A 23,020-nucleotide genomic window follows, 5' to 3' on the forward strand; every position below is an offset into this window, starting at 1 on the left:
ATTTCTTTACAGAAATGTTATGAACAGAAGCAATACAAAAATGGCCTCAAGTTTTGCAAGTTGATTCTTTCAAATCCAAAATTTGCTGAACATGGAGGTATTATCTCACCTATGAGAGATTACTTTGGGGAAATCTAATTCTAAAACCAGATGGATAGGATTCCCAACTGTGAGGGAAGAATACTTCCCAGATTCCATGGCCTTGTAGTTCTCTATTAGAGTGCATAAATGTTTAACGTTTTCAGATATGCCTCATATCATTCTTATTCTAGATTACTTCTTTTATGCTTAGGTGTATTTACAGTCTTTACTTTTAGATGAGAAATGATTGGTTGATATATTGGTGAGTAATTGGCATATATACCTGTATTTTTATAGACCTGATTTCATTTGTTACTTTGAATAGAATTTAAGTTTATCCCTTGATTTCTCGTGTGTAAAATTAGAACAATATTTGCAACACCAAAGTAGTATGAAGATACAATCAAATGCATTTTATTTTTTGGTAGATGTATTTTTTTTATCTATCTGCTAACCTTCGTATGTAAATAAGATGCCTACTGGTTTACCGTTGTGTTATCTTGGGTTGTTTTTCTAGCATTGATATTAGTAAGTCTGTATTTGCTTGTCTCATCCTTTTTCACTGGTTACCAGTGTTTGGTAAAAGGATGGATCAGGTTAGACATGTAAATTATGGGCCTGTAGCAGAGCAAAGCTGATTGGGGTTTCTGAATATTAGACTTGAGTAATTATTGAGACCATCTTTTTGGGAAAATAGACTGACCCTACTCGGCTTTCTAATAACACTTCAAACATTCTTTGAAGGAAATGGAAAGAAGTAGTTTCATAGAATTTTAGAAATTAAAGCTTGTTTTCAAGCTGTTTAGCGGTGGAACCCTTATCCAAAGGGGAGCTTGTGGGGAAATTCATTATGTAAAAACAGATTAAAAAATAAGATGTTTGGTCATAGGGGCCTGGACCGCTGGATCACCCGTTCTGAAAACCATAGTCCATAGAGATCAGTTTGAAAACCATTGTTCTTGTCTAATTCCCTTGTTGTGGATTATTCAGAGAATTATTTCATTCTAAACAATCTTTGATTAACTACCTTCAACATATTCTTGGGTTGCCTTCAACATATTCTTGGGTTGCCACTCATGCTTTTCAAATGCAAACTGATGTTAATTAGCCAAGTGGGATTCATTGGAATAAACTTGCAGCCAAAAATGAAGTCTGTTCCAATAATGAGTAAGGTGATTTTTAAATTCTGTACATCTCTTTAAGGTATATTGAATGATTTTGTGGGGTATAAATCAGATGATTTGATTCTTAGTAGGCTTGATCTCAGGTGAAAGCTGAGGTCTGTTGCGGTAGACTTAACTCAACAGGACTCAGGACCCTGCTGTGTTACCTTTTTTCAGCAGAATAATCTTAACCTCCTTTATAGAGTCTTCAGAAAGACAGAAAGCATTTTACCAACTCAGTCCCAGCCTGAGGAATTTCAGAAAAGGACTTGGGCTAAGCTTTAAGCAGATACATAAATATACTTTTACTTTTTTTATTTGGAGAGAAATTCTTCTAACTATAGGATTAAAAGGATGAATAATGTAAGTATTGGTAGAGCTCAGATATTAAAATAGTGCTAAGAGAATAATTTGAATTTTTCATGTGTAAATAGAGGTTAAAAATATTTTTCAGAGACTTTGGCTATGAAAGGATTAACATTGAACTGTTTAGGAAAAAAAGAAGAGGCGTATGAATTTGTTCGTAAAGGACTTCGTAATGATGTCAAGAGTCATGTCTGTATCCTTTTGCAGTAGTTGAATAGTTTAATTTCATTTATGTATTTTCCATTTATGAGTTTTTTCTAACTCAAATTAAAAAAAACTTCACTATGAAAAAATTTTAAACTATATGGAAGAGTGAATGTAATGAACTTTATGTACCCATTATCAAGTTTCAATAATTATCAACATTTTTAATATTAGTTTCATCTGTTCCCTACTTCTTATTTTTTTGTTTATTAGAGTATTTTAAAGAGAATTACTATGCACTGTATATTTACTGCAGTTGTGCCTAGTGTGAGAGAATAGTAACTAATAATTATGTGATTTAAAACCCATTTTTTTCCTATATATCCATAAACTGAGTGATACTTTCCTCATTCCAAATAATGACTTACCTGTATAGTACTTACCTGTATAGTAAAACTTGTGTTCCTTAAAAGTTCCTTAAACTTTCCTTTAGAAATTTTAGGAGAAAAATTCAGAAGCAACTTGATGTAAAATAGATTTTATTTAGTATTAAATATTATGTTGATTTTCAGCTTGGTTCCTGTTGCACAGGGACTTAGCTGTTACTTCACTGGGTACTTAACAATCGTATTTTTCATTGACTAGTATCCCAGTTTGTTAAAAAAACAAAAATATTCTTTAGGGATGGATCGTTGAAATTGTTTTAATCTCTGTTTTACCTATTTATATACTTACAACCTTTTCACATATTACCCTTGTACCTTAATTTTTAACATTTAAATCATCTAGCTATTGGCCAGTATTGAACGTCAGTAGTCTTAGTGGTGTTTTTACATATTTAGCTTAGGGTTCTCTCAAAATACTAAATACTTATTTCTTTATCCCAGTGCTTACCCCAGAGCGAAGAGAGAGGGCATGTAAGTATGATAGTTTTTTGGCTCCAAGATATCCTAAGACTTGACTTTACATTAAATAAAGACTTAATTTTTGTGGTCTTTAATATCACTAGTGAATTAATTGATGGTTACATGTTGTTTTATAATTGATTGAATATATACTTGTTTTAAAAGATAATTGCAATTTTTATATAATACATATTCTGTTTCCTTACATAGTGTTTGAGAATAAGTGAGTGTTGAGGTGCTGGCATAGGAAAGTGAGGGGATAGGCAACGTGAAGAATTTTTACCAATAATTTTCTAAGGTTACTTAAAAATATATTACGGAAAATTTCAGACGTGTACACAAGTAGAATAGAATAATGCACCCCTATCCGCCTATCACCTAGCTTCAGTAATTTAACAGTTGTCAATCAAGGCTGATCTGGTTTCATATTTTGTCACCTGCTTACTATCCCCCTCCCTCTGAGGCCAGATCATTCTGAAGTAAGTCCCAAACAAAATACCATTTTACTAAGGTAAGCTTTCTGTTAGACATGTAGCATAGTATATTCTAGTAGCTGTGAATGTCTGTTTCCTTAACTTAATAGGTTGGCATGTATATGGACTCTTGCAGCGTTCTGATAAGAAGTATGATGAAGCTATTAAGTGTTACCGAAATGCCCTCAAATTAGATAAAGATAATCTGCAAATTTTGAGGGATCTCTCTCTGTTACAGATCCAAATGAGAGACCTTGAAGGTTATCGAGTAAGTACTTTAGTCTTAAATGTACATGTTTTTATAATAGATATAATTTAAAAGCATGTGAATTCAGAATGAGGTGAACTTAAGACGAGATCACGTAGACTTGATTGTTCATTACAGTCTGTAGTAGAAGGGAAAAGTCACTTTGGATCTTCCCTCCAATAATATTAGTGGAACTGCATACTTTTTAAAAAAATTAATTTATTTATTTATTCTTGGCTGCATTGGGTCTTCATTGCTGTGTGCAGGCTTTCTCTAGTTGCGACGAGCAGGGGCTTCTCTTCATTGGCGGTGTGCAGGCTTCTCATTGCGGTGGCTTCTCTTGTGGAACTTGGGTTCTAAGCGCGTGGGCTTCAGTAGTCGTGGTGCGTGGGCTCAGTAGTTGTAGCGCACTGGCTTGGTTGCTTTGCGACGTGGGATCTTCCTGGACCAAGGATTGAACCCGTGTCCCCTGAATTGGCAGGCGGATTCTTAACCACTGTGCCACCAGGGAAGTCCCTGGAAGTGCATACTTGATCATCAAAAAAGGATAACTAGTTTATTCATTTTATGTTTTTTTACTTATTTTATTTAATTAAAAAAATTTTTTTGGCTGCGTTGGGTCTTCGTTGCTTTGTGTGGGCTTTCTCTAGTTGTGGCAAGCGGGGGCTACTCTTTGTTGCGGTGCGCGGGCTTCTCATTGCGGTGGCTTCTCTTGTTGTGGAGCATGGGCTCTAGGCACGCGGGCTTCAGTAGTTGTGGCACACGGGCTTCAGTAGTTGTAGCACAGGGGCTCAGTAGTTGTGGCATGCAGTCCCTAGAGCACGCGAGCTTCAGTAGTTGTGGCGCACAGGCTCAGTAGTTGTGGGTGGCTCGTGGGCTTAGTTGATCCGTGACGTGTGGGATCTTCCTGGACCAGGGTTTGAACCCATGTCCTTTGCATTGGCAAGCAGATTCTTAACCACTGCACCACCAGGGAGGTCCCTCATTTAATGCTTTTTGAAAAGCTAGAATATCGCCTATGTGCTAATGCTGTACTATATTCTTTGTGGGCTTGATATTTACAGATTTGGTAAACAGAGCTTTTATAATTAAAATCTAAATGTGGAGATTAATTAGCTTTCTTCATTATGGTTTAGAAAATACAAAATATTGTGAGGATTGCCATAAATGTAGTCCCAGGCCTTTTCACACTGTTACCTTCAACTCTGCTGGGCATCTCCATGTGCTTACTCCACTTAGTTTCCTAAATTCAGTATGTCCAAAATGGAATTATCTCACTTTCTCATGTGAAGGAGGCTACCAACTCTTAATAGTTCTGTTTAGATAAGTCTTTTTTCATTTACTGTTGTCCTTCTGCTGCCATGTAAGTCTTTGCATAGATTTTTGCAGAAGTTTCAAGGGTTCTGCTGAGCTTAATAATGGTACCATTCATCACGATTGTGTGATTTTTCTTCATTAGGACTTAGCAGCCTAAGTTTGGTGAGAGTTAAAATCAGTTATCTTTAGAAATAAAGAAATTAGTAATGGTGAGAGACTGGTTGCTAGGAGGGGTAGTGAAATAAATGAAGTTAAAAGAGCTGGTGGTTAGAAGTGAAGGATTCAAGGAACTAGAGGTACTGGTGGTGTCCAAGAACAAGGGCAGGAAGGTCACCGAGTGACAGTGTTGGCAGCATAGGAGCTGTAGCGAGAGTGAGTATCTGAATTTATGATTTCTGGGTGGCAGTAAGGTCTAGGGTGTGGTGGTGGAAGTGGGTCCCTGAAGTGGGGTGGAGATCATTGTAGATGAGGAAATCGTGGATCTAAGAAGATAGGTTATTGGATAGGTATCCACAGTGTTGCATTTGCCCAGAATAATGGCAGAATTTGGTAGAGAGATGAAAGCTGAGTCAGACTTTAATGAAGTGGGGGAGTGACAGAGAAGCAACAGTGAAAGTAAGGGTGATACAGTGGTAGAGCTTAATGACATATGCCTAAAAGGAGCAGACATTTACACATGAATGTAGAGGAGTGATATTGTCTAAGTTATTTTGTTGAAGGTATCTTTTTTTAAAAAGATCTGATCATGGTTCTCCTTGTGGCATGTAGCGTGGGTGGACGGCACCCATTCCAACAACAGAGTCACAGAAGCTAAACATTACATTTTCAAAACTCGTTGCAGCTAGAGTTCTTCATGAGACCCTGTTCGGCCAAGCAAAGTTGCACTTGCCTAAAAGTTGGAGGCAGATATGAGCTATGAAGAAGTGGGAGCTGTGTAGGGAGGTTAGATTTTCTGCTGCTCTGAAGGCATCTTGATTCTTCTGGAGCAGCCATGGTGGAATTTCTGGTGTTTTCTCCCTAATGTCGTAGATATTGAACTGTCTTAGAGTAGCAGCAGTGGTGTTTCTGCTAGAAAAGTCCAGTCAGATGTTTGAGTGTTTTCCCTGGCTGTGTCCATCCTATCTCTGGGGCCTATTATAATAATGTAAAATATGTTGTGATTTCATATAACAATATTATAAACAGTAAACTCTAGTTTCATAAAAAGCTATCTTAGTCTCTCTTCTGAGATGTTTAGTTACCAGAAGAAATTCTCATTATATAAAGGTAATTTTATAGGGCAACCTAAAAGCATTGACCCCAAGGACATTACATTACAGGGTATTCTGGAACTTAAGTTTAGATCAGGAACATAAAAAGTATTTCTGTTTGTTCAGAGATGTTTGTTCATTGAATTCATTAGAAAGGAATTAAAGGTATTTTTTCTTAAAACTCTGTGATGAATTATATTTTAGAGAAACTTAAGAAAGTGAAAAAAATTTTAAAGAATTGTTTTTTTTTTTAAAGGAGACGAGATATCAGCTTCTTCAGTTGCGCCCAACACAACGTGCATCCTGGATTGGATATGCTATTGCATACCACTTACTGAAAGATTATGATATGGCACTAAAACTATTGGAAGAATTTAGACAAACTCAGCAAGTAAGAACTGCATTTTAACGTTTTCTTCTACCTTCACAAACTAAAATAGTTAACTTCTATATTGCCTCCACCCGCAAGCATGAATTAGTCTTTCAGACCTATGGAAGAACTTGAAAAATTTTTGAAATAATTGGAAGAAGTTACAACAAAGAATTCTTAATACAAAATAAATAATATAAAGATTTTTGTATACTATAATTTCAGCAATATTCAAATGAATAAAGAAAAGAATACATGAAAATGAAAATAGTTTTGTGACTGTGGGAATTGTTTCTCTAATATATATTGCTTTATATTTTATATAAATACGTTAATACAAACATTTTAATATGTATGTAAAATAGAAAAATACAAAAAATACACTGTGTATCACAAGAGAAATTAAAAAGATGTTAACATTTTGCCATAATTGCTCCAGATTTAATTATTTTTTAAAGAAATGTTACAGAAACAGCTGAAGTCTTCCCACATCCCTCCCTAGAGGTAGCCACTATTCTGAAATTGGTATAGATCATTTCTCGTCATGTTTACATTATGTTTTAAGTCCATGAAAGTTACAAACTATTATTTTGTATATTTAAAATTTTACATGAATGACATGCAGTTTTTAAAATTCAACATTTCTTGAGATATATCTATGTTGTTACATGTTGACTAGTTTATTCATTTTAAACTGCTGTTTGGTGTTCTGTTATATAAATATAAAACTGCTGTTTGGTGTTCTGTTATATAAATAAGCTACTCTACTTTGTCTGTATTAAAAATCAGTGCTGCAGTGAATATTCTTGTCTGCTGTTTCATTAGCCACATTTGTGAGTTCCTCTTCAGTTTATACCTAAAACTGGAATTGCAGAGTTGTGGCTCTGTGTGTTTAGTTTTACTAATTTGAAGCACCTGTACTAATTTACATGCCCGCTAGCAAGGTTTTATGCTTATTGTTTGCCTATATCCTTACTGACACTTGATGTCAGCTTTATTATTTTTTCCATTCTTCTGGATGTGAAGAAGTTTATCTCATTATTTTTCTTTTTTTAAGTTTTATTTATTTATTTATTTTTTGACTATGCTGCACGGCTTGCGGGATCTTAGTTCCCCGACCAGCGATTGAACCTGGGCCTTCAGCAGTGAAAGTTCCAAGTCCTAACCACTGGACCACCAGGGAATTCCCTCATTATTCTTTTAATTTGTGTTTCTTTGATTATTAGTGAGGGATATTGGAATAAGAGATATTATCTGTACTTTTGATGTCTGTGTCTGGCCTCATGGCATGAGTTAGGAAGTGTTCCCTCTTTTGAAAGAGTTTGTGATAGATGGTGTTAGTTCTTATATAAATATTGGTCCATTTCATCTAGGTAATCTAATTTGTTGGGATACAACTTTTCATAATAGTCCCTTATAATCCTTTTTATTTTTGTAGGGTTTGTGGTAATGTCCCTCCTTTTATTCTCAATTTTAGTAGTCTTCTCTTTTTCTTTCTTGGTCATTCCAGCTAAAGGTTTGTCAATTTTGTGAATCTTGTCAAAGAACCAACTTGTAGTTTTGTTCAATTTCTCTGTGGGTGTGTTGGTGTGTGTATGCTTTAGCACTCAGCCAGGCAGTTTACAACTCTACCTTAGCTTTCGCCTCAAGGTGAAAGGTCAGAGTCCCAAGGTCAGCAAGAGGTGAGAGTTTAGGGCTTTCTCAGGTCTTTCTTGAACGTGTGTGTAACTCTGTATGTGTGTGTGACTTTTCAAAGCCCCTGTGGACATCACATTTCCCAGCTTTTACTTTAAGGTTTTTGTTTAGTCTGTTGTTTGTCCTGACTATTAGCGGTCTTTCAGGCACTGTAAAGGTAAAACACATTCCTGTAATCACTTTTAATAAGCACTTTTGGCCCTTCCCTTCCCCCCAAGGCTTTTTTGCTCTGGGCAAACTCTGAGGTAGGCTTGTACTTGGAGGCTTGCAGTGAACCAATAGATAGGTCAGTTAATTACAGGTCTTTGAGAATGAGGAAAGAGCTCCAGCTTTATTGTCCTCACTGGTGGCTGTCAAGCTGCTCTGGGAATACAAGCTTATTTTTCAAGGCTACTCTGTAGCTGGAGAGCACTGGACAGGATTAGGGCAAGTTAAAATGACACAAAACTCACTGGTCTTACCAAGATCTAGCTGTTTTCTTCAATAAATGCTCCCCAGGTGTGCTGTAAGCCTCTGGTTAATTTCCAGAGTTCTGAAGAAGGTGATTCTGACAGTTTTTGCCAGTTCTTTCCTCGCTCTTTTGGAGAGGTGAAGTTTTGGAGTTCTTTCTTTACTCTGCCGGTTTTCCTGACATCATCCTCTTTGTATTTTCTTGATGAAAACTTCTTCTTTTGACACATTACCCTAAAAGCAAGGTATTGTTTTTTGGAATGATAGCCAAACTAATTTTACCTGCTAGAGTGGTAAACTTTTTTTCACTTTTCATTTATCCAGTAATTCTCATTACAGAGTACACATGGTAACAGTCCCCTATTCTACCTTTCTGTCCCTGCCTTGCTATCCAGAGTCTAGTCCAGAGAAGACATGGAAGAACACAGCCCGCCATATGTCTAAATAATGCACGTTCAACTTTTTTATATGTATTTTAGGCATTCTCTATGGTTTTTGCTACAATAGAGTAGTAAATAGTTCTTTTATGTCACCTCACCGTCTCTTCCCCATTCTCCTGATAATAGTTATATGAATATTTCTGGTTCTTTAAGTGTTACCTTTATAACATTAGGGAATATACTTACACTTTTGTGTCCTAAGCCAGCAAATGGCAGGAATTCCTTGTTTCTCATGGTTGAATATTATTCTGTTGTGTATATATATCACATCTTTATCCATTCATTTGTTGATGGACACTTAGGTTGTTTCCATATCTTGACTATTGTGAATAATGCTGCAGCGAATATCTCCGCCCCCACCTTAGCATCCAGTTCTCTGGGGCTGTCTGCTTTCTTTGAAGAAGAGCTCTTGACTCTGAGTGGGATGGATGCCTGGTTACAGGGTAATATTTTAAACAAGGATTTGGCTGCTGAGTTGATGGAAATGGGGTCAGGGTCAGCCTTTCAGTTAATCCCTTAATCTTGAGCCCCATTTCTCATTCCTGCGCCCTCTGTTTACTTGTCATTTCAGAATCCTGACCCTGTTTGGTGATTTCCAGGGCAGATAGCCACCCTCCCTACAGATTTCCTCTGTGTAGCTACTCTAGGCTTTAGCTTCTGCTTTACTTCATCCCTTATTCTTCATTTGCTTTCCGTTTCCCAGAAGTTTGTTGAAATCTCATATGTTCTATTTTCATAGGTTAATATATTTTTAAACCCTCTATTATTTTTATTCTCATAAGGGAGTGTGGTAAGTTCATCATGTTTACTTACATTCTTAGCTTTTTACTGCGAACTAGAGAATTCTCTATTGAGACTAGTTCATTGTCTTTATCTAGGAATCAAGTCCTTACCATAGGAAGGTGTACTGTACCATATTCACTGGGGTTTGATAAACACTCTTTCATTTTAAATACAATCTTATTGCAATTTGATGGTTAAAATTAGGTGTGTGGAATTTTCTTATTTTTTGTAATAATAAGTATAATTAAGAGGTATACAAGGCTTTTTGGAGGTATAATACATGCCATAAAATTTACCCATGTTAGTTGTACATCTCAAAGATTTTTTTTTGTAAATTTATAGTCATGTAGTCATTACCACAGTCCAGTTTTAGAATGTTTCGTCACCCCGCAAAAGTTCTTTTGTGCCCATTTGTCGGTTTCCACTCATCCCCAGCCAACCACTGATCTGCTTTTTGTCTCTATAGATTTGCCCTTTTTGGAAACTTCGAATAAAGGCAATCAAATGCAGTGCTTTCTCTCTAAATTCTTTTATTCATAATGCTTTTGAGATTCACCTGTGTTAAAGCATGTATTAGTGGTTCATTCCTTTTTATGCTGAATACTGTTTCATTATATGGATACACTGTAGTCTATGGATAACACTTTGTTTATCCATTCATTAATTGATGGACATATATATTGTTTTTAGTTTTAGTTGTTATGAATAATGCTGCTATGAACATTTGTGCATAAGTTTTTGTGTGGACATATGTTTTTATTTCTTTTGGGTAGATACCTAGGAATGAAATTACTTGGTTATATGGTAAGTATATATTTAACTTTTTAATAAACTGCCCAGTTGTTTTCCTACATGGCTGAACCATTTTACATTCCTACTAGCAATGTGTGAGAATTCCAGTTTCTACCCATCCCCACACCTGTTACTGTCCAATTTTTTGATGATAGCCATCTTAGTGGATATGTAGTAGTATCTGTTTTAGTTGTGTCTCTGCATTTTTCTAACAACTAATGCTATTGAGCATTTTATCATGTTCTTATTAGCCATTTATATTTCTTCTTTGATGAAATGTCTGTTCAACTCTTTTGCCCATTTTTTAGTTGGGTTATTTGTCTTACAGCTGAGTTGTAAGAGTTTCTTGAATATTCTCAATACAAGTTCCTTATCAGATAGATCATTTGCAAATATTTTCTCCTAGTCTATAACTTGTATTTTTATGTTATTAATGGTGTCTTTTGAAGAGGAAAGTTTATAATTTTGTTGAAGTCCAATTTACCTGTTTTTTCTTTTATGCAAAGGGTCACAAAGATTTTCTCCTATTCCTCTAAGGTTTCTTTTATTGTTTTAGTGCTCACATTTAGGTCTGTGATCCATTTTGATTTAATTTTTGTAAATGGTATGAAGTATGTGTCTGTTTTTGCATATGGATATTAAATGTGTCCCACCATCATTTGTTGTAAAGACTAACCTGTCCCTGTTGAATTGTCTTGGCACATCTGTTGAAAATCAGTTGACCAGATTATAAGGGCTAATTTCTGAACCTTGTCTTCTGTTCCATTGATCTATATGTGTATCCTTATGCCAATACCAACCACACTGTCTTGATTACTGTAATTTTAAAGGATGTTTGAAATTTGAAGTACATGTCTTCCTACTTTTTCTTTTTAAGATTCTTTTGTCCATGCAGGGTTCCTTTTATTTCCATTTGAATTTTAGCATCAGCTTATCAGTTTCTAAAAGCTTGCTGAGAGTTTGATAGGGATTGCATTGAATTTTTAGATCAATTTGGGGAAAATAAATATAGAGTCAAAAAAAGATTGAGTATTCTTTGGTATATGGGTCTTGTTTCTTAAATTTATTCCTGAATGTTTTGTTCGTTTTGATGCTATTGTGAAAATTATTTTACTTTCATTTTTGGGTTGTTCGTTCCTAGTATATAGAAGTATAATTGATTTTCATATATTGATCTTGTATTCTGTCACCTTGCTAAACTCCTTTATGGGTTCTAGTAGTTTTTTTTGGAAGATTCTTTAGGATTTTAATCATTGTTATACTTTCCTTTGGTAATAGGATTTGCTAACCTCTTCACTTTTCTGTAGGCAGAAGTCCCCACTCCTTTTTTTGTTTTAAAGAATATATTAATCTTCTTTGCTGTTAATCACTCTTCTATTTGTAACTGCTTGTGGGTTGCTTTTTAAAGTCTGTGTGACTGACTCTCCTGAGAAAGCAATTAAATTAAAGATCTGTAACTGCTTTATATTATTATATAAGTAAGATAATTTGGTTATTTTTTTCAGGTTTCTCCCAACAAAATAGACTATGAATATAGTGAACTGATACTGTACCAGAATCAAGTGATGAGGGAGGCAGATCTATTTCAGGAATCTTTGGAACATATAGAAACTTATGAGAAACAGATATGTGATAAACTTTTGGTGGAAGAAATTAAAGGTAAGTTGAACTGCTTTTTCTCTTTTATTGGCCTCAGTTAAAGAAAAGAATAAAACCTATATACTTTATTATGTCCGAACACTTAAATGAGACTTACTATATATCAGGCAATGTTCTCAACACTTTATTATTAAGCCATTATTAATTAATGTAATGGTTTAATAATAAAATTAATGTAATCTTCATAACAACCCTATGATGTAGTTGTTACATCCATTTTAGAGATCAGGAACTGAGGAACAGAGAGGTAAGTGACTTGCCCAGAGTCACACAGCTAAGTAATCTGGGTAGTGCTGGATTTGAGTGCAGGGATTTTGACTCCAGATTCCATTTTCTTAAGCAGTATGTTATACTGCCTTCATATTCAACCCCCTCCCCCAGTATTTATCTCCATATATAGTAAAATGAGAAGAGTAAATGACACTTGGGATCCTCGTGAAAGCAAGATTCATTTATTTTCATTATGGGCTAATTAAGAAGACAGGATTCTGAGAAATAGTTTGTTAAGAATGTTTTTCAACAAAGTCAAACAAATTTTCTTTTTTATACATAGCTTTGCTCATCAATTACCCATTTCCTGAGCAACACCATATTAAATAGAATGTCCATCTAAATAAATAATTAGTTTAAAACTAAAATCTCATGTAGTTGCAGGACTTCTAAAGCTTAAAAATACTAGCTAAGGTTTATTTACTCTTCTGTGTTTCACAGTATGGTAACTGCTTAAACTGCTTAATTTCACTTAATTTTTAGCACCTCTAACATGGGTATTACTTATTGTCCCTTTTTATATTTGAAGAAACTAAGAGAGGTTAAGGACTTGCCCAAGTTGCCCAGCCTTTCAGGAGGTAGAGTTAATTTCTAAAAATATCTTTCTGACTTCAGAGCCTTTACTTTTTTTTTTTTTTAATTTAAATAGACTTTATTTTTTAGAGCAGTTCTAGGTTCACAGCAAAACTGAGTGGAAGGTACAAAGATTTCCTATATACCCTCTGTCCCTGCACATGCACAGTTCCTCCTACCCTCACCCCCCATCCCCCCAAGCCTGTAGTTTATATTTGGGTTCATTCTTGGTGTTGTATACCCTCTAGGTTTTAAAAAATGTATAATGACATTTTACATACTACCATTATAGTATCATACAGAGTAGTTTCACTGCCCTAAAAATCCTCTGCTCTGCCTGTTTCTCCTTGCCCCCAACCCTTGGCAACCAGTAATCCTTTTACTATCTCCATAGTTGTGCCTTTTACAGAAAGTATTAGAGGTGGAAGCATACAGTATGTAGCCTTTTCAGATTGGCTTCTTTCACTTAGCAATATGCATTTAAGGTTCTTTCATGTCTTTTCATGAATCCTTTTAACTGCTATCCTCTACTCTTGTGGAGGAATGGGGCACGATCATAGTTCTTTTTTTCTCCTTTTATTATTTTTTGAATTCAAGTATAGTTTAAGTTTAATATACTGTTTATGGTTTTAACTAGTAAATGTTTATGTGTGTTCACTTTGTACCAAGTAGTGTGCTGACCGTTTTAAGTACATTATTTCAGTTGATTATCATAAAAACAGACCGATGTAGTTGATATTTTGCAGGTAAGGAAATGGAAATTGGAAGTTTTGTAAGTTATTCAGTCACAAAGCTAGAAAGTGGTAAAACTGGTAGTTACACCTAGTTAGTCTTACTGTAGAGCTTGAGTAATATACAATATAATAAAATAAATAGTAAAATGATATATATAATAATCACTGTAATATGATGATGATGAAAGCTGAAATAGTATGTATGACTGAAGACATTTCAAAGGGTTGTTTGAAACAGATTCTGTAGGGAATGGGAAAGCTTAGGGATAGAAAGTTGAGATATATTTTTTGAGATGCTCCCTTTTATCTTGATTAGGTGTGCTTTCCATTTTATCTGAAAAGTTTGTTATTTATTTATTTTGGCTGCGCCGTGCAGCTTGCAGGATCTTAGTTCCCCCACAAGGGATTGAACCCGCACCCCCTGCAGTGGAAGTGTGGAGTCTTAACCACTGGACCGCCAGGGAAGTCCCTATCTGAGAAATTTAGATTCTCATTTCCCATACCCACTTGCAATTTGTATGGCTTAGTAAAAGAAATTGAGTCTTAGAGGTGACCCACCTGTGAACATGGTTTGTGTAGTTTCTTGCTGCGAAGTGGTATTTAGTGTTATTGTTTTGTGAGTTAAACTTCTCCAGTTTTAGTGACCTGGAAAGGACAGTAAGAGAATTGAATGAAGAATTGTTTAACATAAGAATTGATTAGGAAAAGTACATTAAAAATCTTGCAGTAGGAAGGCAGGGATATTTCATTAGAATTATTTACCAATCTATGTCTACGGTAACTTTAGTTACTTTAAAGGGTGTACAAAAATGTGCGTAATGCAAAGATTTTTTACTAACAAGTTAATATCATATGTACAGTGTGGGAGGGAGCCAAAAATGAATGTCAGTATAATAGAATGTGTAAGTGAAGGTTCATTTCTGAAGACAAGCTGTGAATTAATCTATGTTTAGTTATTTAAACTGCAACAAGCCCTAGAGGGAAGCACCATACAGTTGTCTTTCATAAACATCTATTATACTAATAATGCTTAGTGAAATCTCTGGAATTAGGAAGGTATTTAATGTTTAAGCAAAATGAATGTGACATTTAAACTTAATTTTAGGGGAAATGCTGTTGAAATTGGGACGATTAAAAGAAGCGAGCGAAGTATTCAAAAACTTGATTGATCGGAATGCAGAAAATTGGTGTTACTATGAAGGCTTGGAAAAAGCTCTACAACTTAGTATGTAATGATTTTTCTCCTACCTTCTCTTAGCTAGTGTTCTTTTTTTTTTTTAATCATTTATTTTTGGCTGTGATGGGTCTTCGTTGCTGCGCGTGGGCTTTTTCTCTAGTTGCGGTGAGCAGGGGCTTCTCTTGTTGCGCAGCACGGACTCTAGGCGTGCGGGCTTCAGTAGTTGTGGCTCGCGGGCTCTGGAGCGCAGGCTCAGTAGTTGTGTCGCGTGGGCTTAGTTGCTCCGCGGCATGTGGGATCTTCCCGGACCAGAGATCGAACCCGTCTCCCCTGCGTTGGCAGGTGGATTCTCAACCACTGTGCCACCAGGGAAGCCCTTAGCTACTGTTTGAAGTATAGTAAAATATAAAGTTGTAAGAATATTTGAGGATGCATATTTTTAGTTTTAGCATTCATGTTTCCATTTAGGAAGATTACAGGTTAAACATGGGAGTGAAAATGAATTCAGATATTTATATTTAAGTGATAAATGCTTACAGATTATTTTAGGTTTCTTGATCCATTAAAATGTTACCAATTTACACTAACTAGAGTGGTGGGGAAGAAAATGGGCATTCCCTTTCTGGGAAATGTCATAATTATTTAGTATTTTTAAAGAATTAGAGGACTGTTACTGTCAATCTCTAAGAATAAGAATTGGGCCAAAGAAATGTTGCTGAGAGTACGTTGTATATAGCATTGGCATAAAAACTATTCTTTTACTCAAACTAGGCTAATTTGTGTAGAGTAAATTGTATACCTTCTTTTGAAATTTGATAACCTTGACCCTTTTCAGAAATCTAGAATATTATTCTAAATTTTCCCTAATATTCTCATAAATAAATATCTTTAATATTGCTAAAATCATATTTAGTCATGGGTAAGTAAGTATATGGCTGAAATAATTATGAAACTTATATGAAATAATTATGAAACTCGAAGGTGTTGAAACAGCAGAATTTTTAAATTTAAAAAGTATGGTAAGTAGGTAGCTACCCATATTCATTTATAGTAGGAAGAGCTATGAGAAAAATTTATTTGTTGTATCTTAATTACTTGTATACATAAATCCAGGTTTTCTGTGTGTATTTAAAATTTTATATCACAAATTATTTTAAAAAGTTCCTTAAATAATTGTTTTTAAGAAAATAATGAAAATTAAAATATTGATTAGATCAATAGTCTGTCTTTAAAAAAAAAACAGGACAAAAGTCATGTGTCTGAAGGTTGGAAATGTGAGATAACTGATTTTTCTTTAAACTACCAGTTACTGGCATGTTAATCACTTAACTGCTTTAGTAAAATGAACGTAATATGTTCCATATATCAGGATCCATGCTTACTATAAAATATATTGATTATAAAACTATTTTTTTAGGTTCCTTAGGACCTTTTCTCCCCCATGGTAGGTTCTGGAGCTCCAACTTGTGACTTCAAATAGGGCATTGAAATGGTTTGGTTTTTGTCTTAATGTAACTACATTTATAAGACTTGTTTTATCTGGGTTAGTGGGAAAATGTTTTTTATACTCATAGTTCGTCTCATTCTCTAAGATTAGGTATAAATATGAGAACTGCTTTTTAAAGATATGCAATAGGCTTCTTGTAGATTTTAGTATAAGGGTCCTTAATAGTTCATGAAGTCTCCAAATCATTAACAGAACGTGAAAATAATTTTTCACATATCCCAGTTTTTAAAATTCAACCACATTGGAGCTCCAAAATGTATTACTGGGGGAAGGAAGGAGGCTAAACAAAATCGGACTTTACTTTTTAAAGTGCTGTGTTTATAATCTTGATACTGAACACTACATTTAACGGTGGCTTGATTGCTAGCACCAAGGGTTATTTTTATAATAATTATATTTCTGTGGTTTGAATTAAAATCCACCTAGAACCTTATAGTTTAAAAATGGGTTTGCTTTTTCTTAAAAATTCTGCTGTAAGTTATCTTATTGCTTATGTAAAATAATGTATGTAATCTCTCTTTGTAAATTATGCTGGATATTATTTTAGAATAATAAACTAGACCCAGGTCCGATTCTGCAGATTGTTGATGTAGTTTACATATAGATCCTGTATTTAGTACTATAAAATTAGGCTGGTCTTGACAGGGAAGATATAACTTTCTGTTAGAAGTATATTTTATATCATAATATTTGGGAGAAGTAATTGACACTTTAAAAGTCTGTTCTAATGGGGTTCTTTTTTTTGGTACCTGGACAGGGACATGAACTAATGGAGTTCTTTGTAATAGAGTTTCATTGAAGATTTTAAGTGTCAAGCCTCCTTAGAAACTGAGTTCATCTTTTAAAATATTGCATTCATGACCCTAAAACTATTGCTTCTTTAAGCCTATCTATAGGCATTATAGACTTTTGTTGGGTTTATGTGGGTTATATTGGGTTAGAGGATTTATGTAAGATATGTTATAAAGGAACATTTTCTTTTTCATGGGTTGTGCATGCAGGAATATCAGAGAAGTGCAGTGTATCTTGAGTCTGTCTTGTGTGTATATGATTTGAGTGGTGAAATTTTGGTTTTCTCTGGACTTTGGGTTTAAAATGGTGATTTAATGATTATTTCATTGCCACAGAGTTTTTAATGTCATTCTTACAAAAATTGAGAGCAGCTTTAATATTGATAATGTGATTTTTAATTTATAACATAATTTTTAAAGTTTATTAGCATTTTATCATAGATAAAAGTTTTGATGCTTTGAATCTGACGCATATTTACTGATAATAGGCACTTTAGAAGAGAGGCTTCAAATTTATGAAGAAATTAGTAAGCAGCACCCCAGAGCAATTTCACCTAGAAGATTACCTTTGAATCTTGTCCCAGGTAATATTAGGATATCTTTTGTAACACTGATAATACTTGTTGAAATTACTCAACACCATCCACATTTTAAAAGCTTGTTTCTGGAATAGAGTTTACATCTACACCAGTCTTGGGGGTGGGAGTGATCAGTTATTTATTTGTTATGCATATGTTGTTTAAATAATTGTGTTATTTTCTTTTTATCAAAAGATTAATGGAAATTAAAAGCTTTTTATTTGACTGACTTTAAAAATACATGAAATACCTCTTAGAAGTGTACTGGGTTAGACAGTAGATACAAATTTATTTAAAAATAAATAAATAGTGCCTTTCATTTATGTAAATGATGAATAGTATTCTGATCCTCCCTGTTTTGTTTCAGCTTTGTGAAGTAGGCAGATTTCCTAATGTTTTCCAGGGAACATTAAGTCCCAGTGGATGTTAATAGGCTTGGTGGGGAGGATGCCTGTGTACTGAGATGTTCTTCATTCAAACGAGTTTGGGAAACTTTTGGTTAAACACAACAATCAGGCTTCTGCAGGACTTCCTAGAACTTTCAGTATATGAGTTGTGAATTTCCAAGGTGGGATGTACTGTGCAGAGGGGAGCATTTCCCTAGTAAAAGCGTTTTCTGGAAGATGCTCGAGCTCACATTTCTGTATCTCCTTTTTTAAAAAAATAGCAGCCTGTTGAAATATAACTCACATACCATAAAATGCACTTTTTAAAGTGTGCAACTCAGTGTTTTAATGTGCTCAGGGAGTTGCACAACCATCATCACTCCCTGGTTTCAGGAAATTTTTGTCACTCCAAAAAGAAAACTCATGTCCATTAGCAGTCACTCCCAGCCCCCAACCCCTGCACCAGGCAACCAATAACCTAACTTTCTGTACCTGTGGACTTGCTGGTTTTGGACATTTTGTATAATTGGAATCATACCATAGGTGGCCTTTTGTGTATAAGGTAGGAAGTATATTGAAGTATATTTTTACTGAAAGATAACCTGGAGCCAGTTTTTGAACGTAAAGTGTGATTTGGGTAAAAGTGGGATCATTCTGGACCCTCTAGGACATTGTCTTTGAAACGCTAAAAGGGTCTTTTTACAAGCTAGGCCTCAGTTGAGGGGTATTGACGGCTTGGGCTTCAAGGTCAGCGTCATTTGAGGTTCTAACATACATGTATTTACAAAGCTCTGGGGACCATATATAAAATTGTGCAACTACTTAATTGTACCTGTGCAACAGCTGAATACTTCATGAATTGTTTTCGCGTGTTTAGAAATATTTTTATGTGTAATAAGAAAGGTATCTTAGTATTATCAAGGCAATAAGATCTTTCTCGAGAAACATGATGGAACTTGAGAATGCAAGTTTTGAAAAAGGCTTACTGGTTTTTAGATAAAAATGTTTATTACCTACAGATTAGTGAACAGCCAAAGTCCTGGGGAGATTCTCCAACAGCCTGAAATATTAAGTGCTGTGAAAACAGTACTTTTCAAAATAGCTAGTTTAATTCATCGTGATCTATTAGTCTTCACTGGCCAAGGAGGGAGAAAGAGGGAAGGAGATAATCCAGAGTATTAAACGAGAATGCTAATCCCATTTTGCTCCTATTTTATTTTTGTTTCATTGGATTGTTTTTATTTTTTATTGAGATATAGTTGACATACAATGTGTAAGTTTAAGGTGTATGATGTATTGATTGATACATTTATATATTCCAATATTATCATCACTGTAGTGTTAGCTAACACCTCCATTAGGTCACATGATTATCATTTCTTTTTTGTAGTGAAAACATGCACCATTATTTAGAGTAGATTCCCAGGCTATCAGATACAGTCTGATCTTGCTATTTATGTTCATTATTTTAGCGGTGGTTTTTGGGATATCAGTTTTTATGTGAATCTGTACTACATCTAGTGAAGAATTAGCATAGCATCTCTGTAGTCAGATAACTTGTTTTACAAGCTGCAGTGCTAAACAGGTACATAATGATTTTTTTTTTAATTTTAGAATTTTATTTTTTTATACAGCAGGTTCTTACCAGTTATGCATTTTATACATATTAGTGTATATATGTCAATCCCAATCTCCCAGTTCATTCCACCACCACCAGCCCTTCCCCACTTTCCCCCTTTGGTGTCCATATGTTTGTTCTCTACATCTGTGTCTCTATTTCTGCCCTGCAAACCGGTTCATCTGTACCATTTTTCTAGGTTCCACATACATGCATTAATATATGATATTTGTTTTTCTCTTTCTGACTTACTTCACTCTGTATGACAGTCTCTAGATCCATCCATGTCTCTACAAATGACCCAATTTTGTTCCTTTTTATGGCTGAGTCAGGCACATATGATTGATAGCTTTTTTTTCCCCCTAAAGGAAAGACTATGGGGGTACTGAAGAATTATTTTAAAATAGGAAGAAGGGAGGTTATTTATTTTTGTGAAACAGTTTTTCTTATATGTAAAGAAAAAAATTATGAGATGGGTAAATAGTAAGTAATTTGGGGATATAGTGTGTGACTGAGCAGTTGAGTAGCTGTGTAGGCTTCTGGTTTAGACAGTGCATTCATACAGTTCTGAATAAAAGGGTGCAAAACAGGTTTTAACTGAAAAGTCTTTTCTGTGTCTCTGTCCTCTGGCCACCAAGTTTACTTCCCCAGAGACAGCCATTGTTACTAGTAGATGGTTTAACTCTTCCAGAAATACATTGTGCATATACAAGCAAAAGTATGTGTTTGAGGGTTTATGTATAGTTTTCCTTTTTCCTCCACCTTTTGTACAAAAGTGACATAGATTGTTCTGCACCTTGTTTTCCTTTTCACTTAACTGTGTATCTGGAATTCAGTCCTATATCGGTATGTAAGACCTTCCTCATTCTTTATCATAGCTAGCTGCACAGTTGAAATAAAAGTTTAATGGGAGAAGAGGCTTGTAATATAGTGGATACTTGAGAGCTGAGTACATTGTCTTTTAAGTAGAATTGCCAGTGTGATCTAAATAGATTGAGAAAGTTGAAGAGTTCAGAGTAGCCTCTGACATGAAGATAAAATGCATGTTTTCTCAGTAGATGATGATCGCAAATGTGGAAAACTTTCTTAACTATAGAAATACAGTAGTTATCAGATGTCAAGGTGTAAATAATAGACATTTATTGAGTGGTTACTGTGTGCTTATGCTGTTTACTTTTCATCTTGTGTGAGTCATGAAAGAGTACTCTTGAGGCTGGTGGTGTTACCGTCATCTTACAGTGGAGAAATTGAGGTTTTTAGTGGACAGTGTCACACGAAGTAAGCAACAACATCCCTGACTGCCTGCCACAATACTGTTAACCTTTGCTTTATATCAGAGAAAGTGCTGGAAAGATTTGATCTCTGAAACTTTTTGATTTTTAAGGAAGTAATGATGTATATTTAACACAGAGTGAAATTTTGTGCAGTCCTGATAATCTGTGATTTTCAAAAGATTATATACAAAGTATACCGAAGGAACACAAAATACCACTCTGGGTTGAATATACATGATTACTTTCTTAAAATTCAAAAGTAGTTTTAGAGATCAAATCTTTCCAGCACTTCCTCTGTTATAAAGATTAGAGATCATCTGAAAACAGTCTTCGTAGTAAGTTGAGGTAACAAATGTTGATCCTGTTTTTATATTAGATAAAATTTTCACTCAATAAAATTTAAATTTCTCCTCTTAATATTTATGATATCTGTAATATGTTGAGTATGCATGTTTTGTTCAGTAGTGTCAGTCACAACAAATAAAAATAACCACTTGGGTTGTTGAGTATTTTGGCAAAATGTGATTCATAAAGAAACCTTAAGAAAGGTCATTTCAGTAGTCTTACTTTAGTTTAAAACATTCATGACATATATGTATCTTTTTTTTTTCTTTTGAGTGGGCAAATCCATGTCCTTACATATTAACCCTTATTGTCAAAAAGTTAGAGCTTTTGTATTTAAAATTAATTTTTTCAATTTTTTCTGCTTTTAAAAAGTGACACTGAAACTTTTTGGTAAGGGTTTAGCAATAATAGGAGATTTATTTACTTGATGTTACAAATAGGGTATTTATTTAATTCTAATGTTAGCATGCCTCAGGGCTCTGTCTGATGTCTTATGGATGTTATTTTACTTACTGTCTATCTCACCCACTAGAATGTTAATAATTTCCATGAGGGCAGAATTAAAAAAAATTTTTTTGTTTTAATCACGGCTATATCCTGGATACCTGGAACAATGCCTGGCACATAGTAGGTGCTCGATAGATGATTGTGGAATGAATGACTGTTGAAATAAATCACAAGTTGATTCGGAAAACATCTGTAAATACCGTGTTAGCATTTAAAAAGATATTTTGACTGCTACTTAAATATAGTGCTGGTTACAGCAGAATCCTTATATAGTTTGCAGAGTGCCTTCTGAGATGTAGGATTGAGATAGTAGCATTGAGCCTCTGCTGGTCAGTGAGATTAGGAAAGGTACTTCCTATGGGGACTGTATTCAGAATAGATAGTACGTTACTTTTCCTCAAAGCTGCACAGTCATTTTGTTTACCTATCTTTTGAAGTGTTCCTTGAAGATATTTTGAATCTGCATCTAGGGAAAATACACTTGCCAACCGAACCGAGATATTTGGTGTTATGCTTTTTGGCGGTAACAAATAATGCTGACTGACTTTTTGGGTTTAAACATTGGATAGGGGAATCATTGTTTCTGAAGGAGTTTTATTTTTATTTATGAAATAATTTTGCGAACTGTTTGCATCAGTCGAAGTATAACAAAGTACACTTTTGTTTCTAGGTGAAAAATTTAGAGAACTAATGGATAAGTTCCTGAGGGTTAACTTCAGTAAAGGCTGCCCACCCTTGTTTACTACTTTGAAATCTTTATATTACAATACAGAAAAGGTAAAATTTGGTCTTTATTCAATTTGCTGTAGTCTTTTTTACTAACTTAATTATTACAGGAGGATTTCCGTGTAAATAATATGCTATGATTCAATCATTTTCTCTATTCTAATAATAGTGTGCACCTTAGTCTAATAATAGATGAACTGAAATTGTATGCATGTACTATAAGTAGTATCAAAGGAAATGTCAATCTGAAATTTACCGAGTAAAAGGTTTATAAAAGCACTAAAATAAAGGTTGTTGTTTTTAATGGATATACTTTTGTAGTGGGATTTTAAGTTTGACCTATTGTCACCAGAGGTCTATATTTAACTATTTGATGATTATCTATTATTTTATGGTATG

General features: G+C 34.5%; 1 protein-coding gene across 15 annotated transcripts in view; it reads left to right on the forward strand.

The window, feature by feature from the left end:
* The window catches only part of NAA16 (N-alpha-acetyltransferase 16, NatA auxiliary subunit), an 80,707-nt gene that overhangs the window by 3,893 nt on the left and 53,794 nt on the right, over positions 1-23,020 (forward strand). For 8 of the 15 annotated variants that reach the window (XR_003434720.1, XR_003434721.1, XM_027116153.1 and 5 more), the window contains exons 2-9: positions 13-97; positions 1,699-1,803; positions 3,243-3,400; positions 6,203-6,337; positions 11,982-12,135; positions 14,818-14,937; positions 17,676-17,771; positions 22,566-22,672. Coding sequence is in view for 12 of the 15 variants with exons in the window: in XM_027116153.1 (XP_026971954.1) it covers positions 13-97; positions 1,699-1,803; positions 3,243-3,400; positions 6,203-6,337; positions 11,982-12,135; positions 14,818-14,937; positions 17,676-17,771; positions 22,566-22,672 (960 nt within the window). In the remaining 3 variants the exon portion in view is untranslated. Of the gene's footprint in view, positions 1-12; positions 98-1,698; positions 1,804-2,641; positions 2,672-3,242; positions 3,401-6,202; positions 6,338-10,457; positions 10,489-11,981; positions 12,136-14,817; positions 14,938-17,675; positions 17,772-22,565; positions 22,673-23,020 lie in introns of those variants that run through there. The other 7 variants (XR_003434722.1, XM_027116165.1, XM_027116164.1 and 4 more) reach the window with 5 other exon arrangements.

The sequence above is a fragment of the Aethalodelphis obliquidens genome, unplaced genomic scaffold (genome assembly GCF_003676395.1).
Source record: "Aethalodelphis obliquidens isolate GAN/ISIS:26980383/991018 unplaced genomic scaffold, ASM367639v1 scaffold16, whole genome shotgun sequence".
Classification (NCBI taxonomy): domain Eukaryota; kingdom Metazoa; phylum Chordata; class Mammalia; order Artiodactyla; family Delphinidae; genus Aethalodelphis; species Aethalodelphis obliquidens.